Source organism: Euprymna scolopes, chromosome 11 (genome assembly GCF_053919585.1).
Source record: "Euprymna scolopes isolate OS-2025 chromosome 11, ASM5391958v1, whole genome shotgun sequence".
NCBI classification, from domain to species: domain Eukaryota; kingdom Metazoa; phylum Mollusca; class Cephalopoda; order Sepiida; family Sepiolidae; genus Euprymna; species Euprymna scolopes.
This window is the reverse complement of record NC_136492.1, coordinates 37,162,556-37,174,631: the sequence shown is the minus strand read 5'-3', so window position 1 is coordinate 37,174,631 and position 12,076 is coordinate 37,162,556. Positions and strand designations below refer to the sequence as shown.

Below are 12,076 nucleotides of genomic sequence, written 5' to 3'. Positions count from 1 at the left end.
ACCATGACAAAGTCGCCAACGTGTGACAAGAAATAAAGACATTAAATGAACAATAATTAAATAAAAGCATAAAATAAATTAGTTTCATTCCTGTTGTAAGATTGCACAATATACAAAACAACTGTAAAGGCACAATAAATATGTAACAACAATATTTCTCATCGTTTTGTTATATTGTAAAATTTAAGAATATTATTATTTAAAAATAAATGTTTGCGAAAGATAAAAATTATCGAGAGCTATTTAGCATTAATATTTTTGCATTAAGCCAATGCAAAAAACAAAAACAAAACAACAGCACACTCACATACACACATAAATTTGGTTTAATTATGACATAAAAGGAAAATGCAGGTTCTTTTCAAAATAACATTTTTTATGTATGAAAAAATGAATTTGAATGCCATAGCCCGTCATACAACCGTCAACTTTAAATGCTATTTTTTTCTTTCTATTTCCAGCGTTTAAAGGTGTCGAACATATAATCGATATTTGTCCGCCATAACTTTTAAATGAAAAAAAAAATCAGTATTTCAAAGGAGTCAGTCGTACAGCAATCAATGCAACCAGGACTATCAAATAAATATTGAAAAGTAACTTTTGAATGTTAAATATTTCGATGATAATTAAAATAACTTCGTCTACATTCGATGGAACGTGATTGAGATATCCTCACTCATTCATAACGACAAACACATTATTTGATTTGTTACATGACGAAATTCACCCGATTTATCAACGTTATTCTCGATCCCAACTTAAAAATTTTCCATAAATAAACATATTTTGCATTTTAACATATCATTATTCAAATACAATTCATACAGTTAAAGAAAAATAGATTGGCAAGCTGTTAGCGTACATTTATGAAATAGCATTGGGCGCATGAACTCTCGAGAGGTTTCCTCGTCGACGCATGTGAACAATTTGAGAGGTTTCCTCCCGAATCGTGTGGCTCAAATTAGATTTATGAGTTAACAAAGTTTCGAACGTTTGTCTATCAACTAAAACCATTTTAAAAATCACTCCGAACATAATTATATTTTCGCATATCTTATTCGTCTCACAGGTAGGATTGCCATTTTGAAAAGGACAGAAACGAAATGCTAATAACTGTTAGAGAGAGAATTTTTCTGGAAATTGCCTGCAACATGATTGCTTCCGGATAAACACTGATAAGTATCTAAACTCAATAAATAAATAAATAAAATAAAAAGAAAATAAAAGAAAAAGAAAATGATTAATGTCGTCATCTTTGTGACGTAATTTTGGTTATATGATCGAAATCCACTTTATTCAATTTCATTCTTCATAACCTATTTTTTTTAAATTAACATTAGAAATGCAAGAGTAAATCATATAATACTCAGTTGTAAAAATCAGTTGCGAAGAATTTGCTTTACTAATAAGAAAAGAATGTCTGGTTGTAAAATACCATGAGTCCAACATTCTTATTTTTCTCCTTATTCCTTGTCTTCTTCTCCAGTAAGCACGACTCTTGGTGTGGATTAATTATTTTTTATCTGATTTAATGCCGATTGTCAACGAATCATTGTATAATTTGTCTGTTTTTAAGTGATTTCACGTCGAAGAACATTAAATCTATTGTAAATTCATTATTGTATACACTGAAGTGGCACTCACTTATTACGAAGTATACACTTTAGTGAACACAAGTTATTGTCACCAATAACTAGTGAAAAATTGCAGGTGCTTATATTTCATAACATTATTAATCCGCCAATGACCACAATATAGACACTCGGGTTTGAACAGTGCATGGCCTGTTTCATAAGCTGCAACGGTATCAATTCGACCACTCGCGCGCGTAACATTCAATATGAAATGTTGTTTGACTTGCAGAAATACTTAAAACCACTCCGAAAAGCAAACTCATTCTTACACACATAATATGGAAACAACACAACAATATGAAATACTAAAATAACGATACAAAAACATTGAAACAGAATTCTCCTTTGAATACCAGAAATGAGTAATAGGAAGAAGCAAAAGAAAAAAATGCTTAATTACTTACATTCCCTCCGTTAAGGGGATATTTTTGACTCCGCCGAGATATAATTGGTCGAAATGATCCCTGAGAAATGAAGGAAAAACAACGATATTGAACGCAGAGCGTCTTAAGATGCGTCCATTCAATCATAGAAATAAATACATAGAAATAAATACATAGAAATAAATACATAGAACAGATAGAGGAAGACGAGAGAGAAGAAGAAAACATGTAAAAATTTAATGAATATTTATCTTTTTTTTTTACATTGTTTCTCATCATCATCATCATCATCATCATCATCATCATCATCATCATCATCAAATGAGAATATAATGTTTCTAAATATACGGAAACAAATATTTTGATGGAAAGAAAGAAAAAAATACGAAGTAGCAATGAGTCGCCAACAGCGATACTATTTAGGTTTAACTATCAAAATCGTATAAGATAATTTCAAATAATTTAATATACACATATTACATGAATTGCAAAGAATAAGAAATTCATTTAAAGTTGAAAAGTTAAAAATGTAGAAGATAAAAAAGATTTAAAACATAAAAAAAAGATAATACTTTATAAACACACTGTCTGAAAATATCTTTTTAAAAATAATCTCCAAAATTATTGAAATATTTTATTATAATCAGATAATTATTTTTTTGTGTGTATTTTCATATGGTGCAGAAAGCTAATTTGTTTATAGTCACTAAAAATGATTAATGAATACAAATATTTTCTTAAAAGCAACAACAAAAACAAAAACGTTTGCTAAATTCAGTTTGCTTAAGTAAACAACCGCCAACAACAACAACAACAACAACAACATGTACACCATCAACGAACATAGCTGCAAAGATCAGGAGAAAAAATGCAATAGAAAGTAACAGACAGAGAATTACCGTAATGCCACCTTTTCGTAAATGGCTTTAATTTCAGCATCAACACCAGACGGTTCTCTCATCAACCATCTCTTTAGGTAACTTTCGTGTACATAATCAATGATTTCCTGAAATTATATATATATATATATATATATATATATATATATATATATATATATATATATATATATATATATATATATATATATAAGAAATAAAAAATTACAATAAGTTTACCAAGGTAATCAAAATGTTAAACTTAAAATATATTATAAATATTAAGGAGTTAATATGTACAAGTAAAGTAATGTCAACCAGATGTAAAAACTCAATAAAAATGAAAAGGAAATAGAGCTTATAATATGAACAAATGATTAATAAAACACGTTAAAAGACATCTTGAAAAAGAGTTAAAAACATATTTAATTTTAAAAAGGAAGCACTAGATAAGTAGATAGTCCTTAATCCGCGTAGTTTCGAAGAAATACTCTCCTTCTCATCAGAGGGCAGGAATTAGCAAAATGCAGGATCGGATTTTGCATGTAAAAGTATTTAATGAAACCACAAGTAAGTCACAGATCTTACTTGGTTAAAAAAGGGTGAGGTAAGGGGAATAGGAGGTAAAAGAAAAAATGATAAAAAAGATTTCACATGAATGGATAGTCCGGTGAAGGGTAAAAAATCCAAGAATGGTAAAATCCAAACACGGTCAAATTAAAAACTTTCAATGCAACAGGTAAGTTCCAAAGGAATCACGTAACTGGAAGATGGTGTAAAATAATCCAAAAGGCAGAATTCCTTGGAAAAAATAACAAATGGAATGAGTTCAAAATTATTAAAAGAAAAGTTCAAATGTGCACAGAAAAAGCACTGGAGTGAATATTTAAAACACGTCTTCCGGCCTTACCTGTTGGATTGGAAGTTTTTAATTCGACCGTGTTTGGATTTTATCATTCTTGGATTTTTTACCCTTCACCGGACTATCCATTCATGTGGAATATTTTTATCATTTTTTTCTTTTACCTTCTATTCCCTTTACCTCACCTTTTTTTTAACCAAGTAAGATCTGTGACTTACTTGTGGTTTCATTAAATACTTTTACATGCAAAATCCGATCCCGCATTTTGCTAATTCCTGCCCTCTGATGAGAAGGAGAGTATTTCTTCGAAACTACGCGGATTAAGGACTATTCACTTATCCTGTGCTTCCTTTTTAAAATTAAATATGTTTTTAACTCTTTTTCAAGATGTTTTTTAACATGTTTTATTAATCATTTGTTCATATATATATATGCATATATATATATGTGTGTGTATATATATGTATATATATGTATATATATGTATATATATATATATATGTTTAGATGTACTTCAGCTACTTGGTATAGTAATAACATATAAATAAGTAACACAAAGTTTGACATTTAGATAACTCAATAATGCAATGCTAGAGTTATAAATGTTTCTTAATTTACGACCTTACAAAGGACAGTTATTCATTTTTCAAAATATCAGTCTCGTATTAATCTATTAATTTAAAAGTAACAACTTGCGTACAATTGTTTTGGATCTGAATGTTGGCATATAGTTACATAATAGTTCAGTTATTTAAGTTTTGCACAATAGGGTATCTCCTCGGTACAAATCAAGAACTAATTATTAAAAAGATTTGCACATCGTACAAGCAAGATTCTGTTATTAACATGGTCAGTATTCATCTCTTTATATATATATATATATATATATATATATATATATATATATATATATATATATATATATATATATAAGGTATGATTAAAGTGTTCATCGTGCATTATATACCTTTCATCATAAAAGACACTCAACTTTTCATAATCTTTCGGCAACTGTACAAACAGCCGGCATTTCTTGCTTTTCTTTTGAAACGTGCTTCAGTTTTCAAACTTCCGGTAGTTTTGAATAAAACTCTCAAGCTTCATGGCAACACTTTCATAATTTCACTATATTTTCAGTTAACAGAATTACAATATAATTATTAATTAAACTTCAAAAATATAGCCTAAGCTTGCGTGTATATGTTTAATTAGGCGATCATAGCAAAATGTAAGGTTCACGGTAATTTTTTGATAATTCTATTTAAAGTTGCCAACAGTATTATGCATTAATTAATATTGTTATTAATTAAATTTAACCAACATACATGCTGTATTACATGACTATATATTTCGCTAAGATTTATACAACCAATTTGTGAGGTTAGAAGAGAAAAGTAACAAAAAGGAGTTTAATCTGAACAAATATGAAGAGATTTGTTGATTTCTTTGCGTTGGCAACGATCTGCCAAATATATCAATTGTCAACATGTTTTTCTTTTGAATAACCAATATTCTTTAATAAAGAAAAAGAAAAGAAGAAAATGTGATTCATATATTACCTTCCACGTATATTTCCCGCGACAGCCAATAATATCCTCTATCCCAGTCATTATATGACAAGTTGCCTTTAAGAAAGATAAATTTAAAATAAGTTTAAAATGTCAAAGAAGAAATTATGAGCCTTGCAACTACATCAGTACAAGACGATATTTTTGAAACGCATTTAAAGATGGCAGACTGACATATTTGAAGATGCTTTCCTGTTGGGGAAACCGTAACTTACCTGAATAGCACGAGTTTCGTATTTTTTCCTCTAAGAAAAAAAGTTAACATGCCGACGTCGCATTTATATGTATGACGGTCATTGCAAATTTACGTGTGAGATATACAAATTAGAGGCAAGGGAGTTTGTTGAACGGAATAAAAGAGGAAGGGAAAGGAACCATCAGCGAGTGGGAAGACAGCATGTTGGGAGAATGCGTGTCGAAACGAAACTGTTAAAACTAAATCAGAAAAGATAGAACAACAAATTTAAAACTAAATCAGAAAAGACAGAACAACAAATTTAAAACTAAATAAGAAAAGACAGAACAACAAATTTAAAGCTAAATCAGAAAAGACAGAACAACAAATTTAAAACTAAATCAGAAAAGACAGAACAACAAATTTAAAGCTAAATCAGAAAAGACAGAACAACAAATTTAAAACTAAATCAGAAAAGACAGAACAACAAATTTAAAACTAAATCAGAAAAGACAGAACAACAAATTTAAAACTAAATCAGAAAAGACAGAACAACAAATTTAAAGCTAAATCAGAAAAGACAGAACAACAAATTTAAAACTAAATCAGAAAGGATCTGTCCTTTCTAATCAAATGAACAAATTTGACTTGGTTCAAATACTGTAGAAGCTGTTTCGGCCTTTTATATCACCTTTTAGCCATGGAGACCAAGATGTTTGATGTCTGGTTGATTCCGGAATTTAGTGTTACTTCCACTGATATGCCCATTATTGAGTGGATTGAAAATGTGGAGCTTGTTTGTGAGCTTTGCACCATGAAAGATGTTGGGCACGTCCTGCCATTGAGTTTGCGAGGTGGAGCTCTGGCTATATACAGACAACTTAGTATGGAGCAGAAAGCGGATGCAGAACAGATACAGCAAGCCCTTATAACTACGTATGCTACTGATGCATTTAATGCATATGACCAGTTTGTCACTCCACAACTTCGTCCTAACGAGACGGTGGACGAGTTATTTGCTGGCTGCGATGCCTGGCCCGGTTGGTTTGGGGGCCGTTGCTCGAATGGTGGCTAACGTGTGCATTCGTGTATGGACTACCAATATGTATTATGTGCATCATCCAGGATGGAAACAATGAGTGCGGAACAACTGTTGGCCCGAAGAAGAGCTAAGGGTGAGGAGGCAGCAGCATTAGTCTCCTTCCCGACAAACTAAACACGGAGACTCTTCCCTCCATGAAAGTACTTATAGATGGACAATTGATTCCAGGTGTTCACAGACTTTAGTGAGTAAAGCTGTGTGTTGCTTTTGGAAGCGGAAGTACGTAGGAGTATTAACAGCTAACAGAAGGATATTGAATTGCCAGGGATATGGCAGTAGAGGTTGACCGAATTCCTGCTGTCGACATTGAGATATTGGTCGTGGATAAACAGCTGTTGGGCTTCGATCTACTGCTAGGGATTGATACGATCAGAAAACTAGGTGGAGTTTATTTCACGGAATCAGGTGAAGCGCGTTTTGGAGGCTTGAACAAATGTGCTGCTATCTCTATCGGCGAGCCAGACTTTAGCGTGACATGATCGCATTAATAAAGTGTAGGGAAACGTGCGACTTACCTAATTAGCACGTGTGCATAATTCAATGGGTCGGTCGTGGAATGAAATGAACGAAGAAGAAAGAAACAAAAATGGCTGCCTTATCTCTTTATATGCCTGCAATGTGACCACCCGATATGCTAATGAGATGCTCCTAGTTGGAGATAAAAGAGGGTTGATTGTTTTAGAGGGTCGTTCATTTTGAAACTGGATTTCAAAGCAATAAGTTGAATTGGCAGAAGTACAGTGGGAGTTGAGAGAAGGTACGTTACGTGTACAGAATTTGGAAGTTTGGACAAAAGTGTTAACCTTACCCAGGACGGACGGAAGAAATAAAACTCAAGTTGAGTTTTATTTCTTCCGCCCGTCACACCAATAATTTCCTGGGTAAGGTTAACACTTTTAAAATCCAACTTCAAGATGAACGACCCTCTAAAAAAATCAACCCTCTTTTATCTCCAACCAGGAGCATCTCATTTGCATATCGGGTGGTCACATTGCAGGCATATAAAGAGATAAGGTAGCCATTTTTGTTTCTTTCTTCTTTATTCATTTCATTCCACGACCGACCCATTGAATTATGCACACGTGCTAATTAGGTAAGTCGCACGTTTCCCTACATAAGAATGGGCTGAACCATGGCAATGGGCAAATGATTGCTCTCCGAGTAAATTGAATAACAGTGTGCAAGAATACACGATGCCTTGTCATGCCAGAGATTCCAATGAGAAAAACATTCAATGGTGGCAACAGAATGGATGGCTTATGCAATATTCAGAAGAAGAATTTGGCTCACCCAAAGGCCTAATTCCCTTGATGGTGGTCGTACAGAAGCAGAAGCAGAAGGTACATCCAGTTCTTGATTACCGGGAATTTAATGAAATTGTGGATGCCTTCACTACCAATGCAGAAGTGTGCGCACAGAAACTAAGAGAGTGGCGGCGACAAGGAGTTAATGAGTCGCTTATGGATCTGCGGAATACATATCTTCAAATCCATGTTGACAAAGCATTACGGCCATTGCAAATAGTTATTTTCAAGGGCCAACGCTTTTGTCTCACGCAGTTGGGATTCGGGTTTAATGATGCACCACTTATGAAGTCTGTAATAGACGCGATCATATCTCAGAACCATGCAATCAAAAATGCCACACCAGCACATATGGATGATATTTTCGTCACGCGTGCAACAACATTTTTTAGACTATGGCTTGGTTTCCAAGGATCCGGTGCAACTGAAAGACAGATCTAGAGTTCTGGGTTTGCAAGTCGGGGAGAAAGATAGCACACTGCAATGAAAACGAGGAAGTCCAATTCCAGGAATCCCCGATAAATTGACCCGTCGAGGCGTATTTTCTCTTTGTGGGAAACTCGTTGGTCATTTTCCCGTATGTAGATGGCTCCGGATGGCAGTCGCATTTATCAAGCGCTTAGCAACTTCAGCATCGAAAGGCTGAGATGACAGAATTAAAAATGCATCTCTTTATCACATGTTGGCAGAAACTGTGAACAAAGTACGAGATGCGGATCCCGTTTGAGGAGCCTGATGCATGGATTGCAAAGAGGTTAACAGTCTGGGTGGATGCAAGTTGCATAGCCACAGGAGTGGCACTGGAGGCAAATGGAGCGGTCATTGAGGATGCGTATGGCTACGCCCTACTAACGACGCTTAACACATCAATCTAACTGAACTTGACGCAGCACTCAAAGGAGTCAATTTGGCCCTTCAGTGGAAGGCAACAGTGTTACACTTAATTACCGATTCGGTGTGCGTACACCGATGGATCTCTGACACCTTGACTGGGAAAACGCGTGTAAACATGAAAGCAGGTAGTGAAATGCTCATCAGGCGACGGTTAGAAACTTTGAAATCACTGGCAAAAGAATATGAATTGCCCATCGATATAAAACTCGTGAAGTTCTATCAGAATCACGCAGATAGTCTCACCAGAATGTCACGCAGGTCGCAGGTGGATGGATCTACCCCAAGAAGGAAGAGAGCCGGTGCTTGGGAATTGCGCAGTAGTAGACGACTGGATGGGAGCCAGGTGGCTGATATCCATCATCAAAGTGGACATCCAGGAGTAAAACGAACTCTATATTTTGCCAGGATGGTGGACCCGTAAGTGTCCAAAGAGACTGCTAAATCTATTGTGAAAGCATGTGAAACATGTCGATCAATAGATCCAGCACCTGTGCGCTGGAAAAAAAGGAACAGTTGGTGTAAAGTACAACTAGGACAGACTGACAATGGACGTAACACACCACAATCTTCGACTGTGGCCCCACTAGATTTGCAATCTGGCGGCCACTGCGTCGGACAGATGCAACCACTGTAATCCGACAGTTGGAGAGTATTTTCCTTGATCGAGGCCCACCGACGGAAATACTGACCGACAATGCTATTGCTTTCACCAGTAAGGAGTTCCAGTGATTTGCAAAAAAATTGGGACATACATCTGCGATTTCGATGTTGGGGAAACCGTAACTTACCTGAATAGCACGAGTTTCGTGTTTTTTCCTCTAAGAAAAAGAGTTAAAATGTCGACGTCGCATTTATATGTATGAGGTCATTGCAAATTTACGTGTGAGATATACAAATTAGAGGCGAGGGAGTTTGTTGAACTGGAATAAAAGAGGAAGAGAAAGGAACCATCAGCGAGTGGGAAGACAGCATGTTGGGAGAACGCGTGTCGAAACGAAACTGTTAAAACTAAATCAGAAAAGACAGAACAACAAATTTGACTCGGTTCAAATGCTGTAAATTTCCAAATGACATTTTAACAAGGGAAGCATTTCAAACGAATATTTTTCGAAATGTCGTTGAAACATTCGCATCACAGAAGAATCTGTCTAATAATAGATGTTTTCGTAAATTCGCATACATATTTGTAAAAACAAATTGGTGCATATATTTGAACATGCTTATAAGTGTATTTTGACCTGGTCTATTTCGTTATACGAAATAGAATTGATGCAATACATTTAGGAAATGTTGTGATGGTAACAGATGAAAATGTAACACTTTGCGATGGAAATTGAGGTGAAGCACATGTAAATTAGTAAGATATTGATCTATCTGCAGATGGCTCTGACCAGTGACCTGAGTACAAAAATATGAGTGAACGAGTTGGACGACATGGTGGATAATTATTCTCTCAAGCAAATGATGACTAAAATACACTAGAGTATATCAAACAATGCTGGTCGAGTCGCACGTATCTGGACATGAATTGAATGCATGAGTTAATGCAAGTTCTTTGGCAACAGGTGTGATTTTAGTGAGATTATGTCGATTTTAGAAGATGTGTGCTGGCTTCGTTCGACGAATGATGCATAACGTATCAATTTGACGGAACTTCAGGTGATGCTAAAAGGACCCATTTTTGCACTGCAGTGGCAGGCCAAAATCGTGCATCTCCGTACGGATACCTTGTCCGTATAGCTCTGGTAATCGACACTCTGGAAAGGTACGTTAGAACTAAATCCACAAATGCGATCTTGGTACAAAGGAGACTGGTGATTGTAAGCTTAGTTGACGAATACAGATCCATTTGGCCAGAATATGGTTGATAAGTTAACTCGAGTAGCAAAGAGGTGGATTGGTACAATGAGACAGAGATCTAATCGTCCAGAACTTAATGCGCAATCTTAACACATCAGTTGACACTCGATCAGATCTGTACAACACATCGTTATCGCTTACGCATAAAATAACAAAACCCAACTCCATAGGAAAACACAAACTCCGAGATTTTGTTAGGGTCTGAGTGTACATTTATGACACCGACGTGGGAAACTACCCTCTAAACGCTAAGGTGCACAGCTACTGTGAAGACTGTCAGTTCATCTTGATTTCTCCAAACTCTTCCGACCTTGTCCAAGTCACAATCTGTTTTCTTTTGTGTCAAAATCTCAACTGTTGTCAAGTGTCCAACTTACTAGCCAACTCTGACTGTAGTCGACCATTGCCAAAATGTTCCCAATCGTCATAAACTGGACACTGGTAAAAACATCGCAAAACACAACACCTCTGCAAACCGACCCCCCCCTCGTCATAAATCCATTGTTGATCCTAAATATGCCTCAGATCCTAAATATGCCTCAGATCCTAAATATGCCTCAGATCCTAAATATGCCTCAGATCCTAAATATGCCTCAGATCTTTTTTGTTCCCAACAAGCCATGTTAATTTTCTTTTGTCTACCCCAGTGTACAACTATTTATTTTCTACTAAAAATCTATTTCTTTTTCTTTTTACTGCCCATAACTTTCGCCGTTAATATCACATCGGAAAAGTGGAACCTTTTGAAATACACATTTTATTCAAAACGTGTGGACTTCAACTATGAAGGCATCGGTACGATACGCGAAGATTTTCAGTAAGCTGACCCGGCAGCAGCCCAGTGGCAAAAATGAAAGCTCAAGGTAGAGGGCAACTGGTATGAGTTAAGCATGGATGTAACACATTATGATGGCAAGCATTTCCTGATATTGATAGATTGTGCCCCTGTTGCACAACGAAGCTCCCTTTTGAGGGGAGCTGAGGGCTTGTACACTAGTTAACCTTATGCACAACTAATTCTGTACTTATGGGGAAGCGTGCGTATCATGCAGATGCTGTGTGATTTTCAAAATGCTAGAATATATCAACCATGTTTGACTGGCAAGTGTTTATAAAATCCGGCGGTTTCAAAATCATCCAGGACTCTAGGTCCCTAAAAGATCAGCCTTGTATGCTGGCAGCTGAATTTGAAAAAAAACAAAAAAAACAAAAACAAAAAAAAAACAAAGCAAACACAAAACAAAAACAAAAAAAACAAAAACAAATGTGCGTTAAAATGTATATTTCCCTCTCTGTCTTTCTCTATTTTCCTCTTTCACTCCCCTTCTCTCTCTCTCTCTCTCTCTCTCTCTCTCTTTCAATGAAGAAAGAGAGAATTGAATTATAATTGGATTGTTTTAAAATAGTTGAAGCTTG

General features: G+C 35.3%; 1 protein-coding gene across 6 annotated transcripts in view; it reads right to left on the bottom strand.

The window, feature by feature from the left end:
• LOC145287834 (Na(+)/H(+) exchanger beta-like) overlaps positions 1-12,076 on the bottom strand; it is a 1,099,100-nt gene that overhangs the window by 95,852 nt on the left and 991,172 nt on the right. For all 6 annotated transcript variants that reach the window (XM_080135700.1, XM_080135702.1, XM_080135704.1 and 3 more), the window contains 3 exons: positions 5,317-5,382; positions 2,917-3,023; positions 2,039-2,098 (listed from right to left, as the gene is read on the bottom strand). In XM_080135700.1, the coding sequence (XP_079991826.1) occupies positions 2,039-2,098; positions 2,917-3,023; positions 5,317-5,382 (233 nt within the window). The remainder of the gene's footprint in view (positions 1-2,038; positions 2,099-2,916; positions 3,024-5,316; positions 5,383-12,076) is intronic.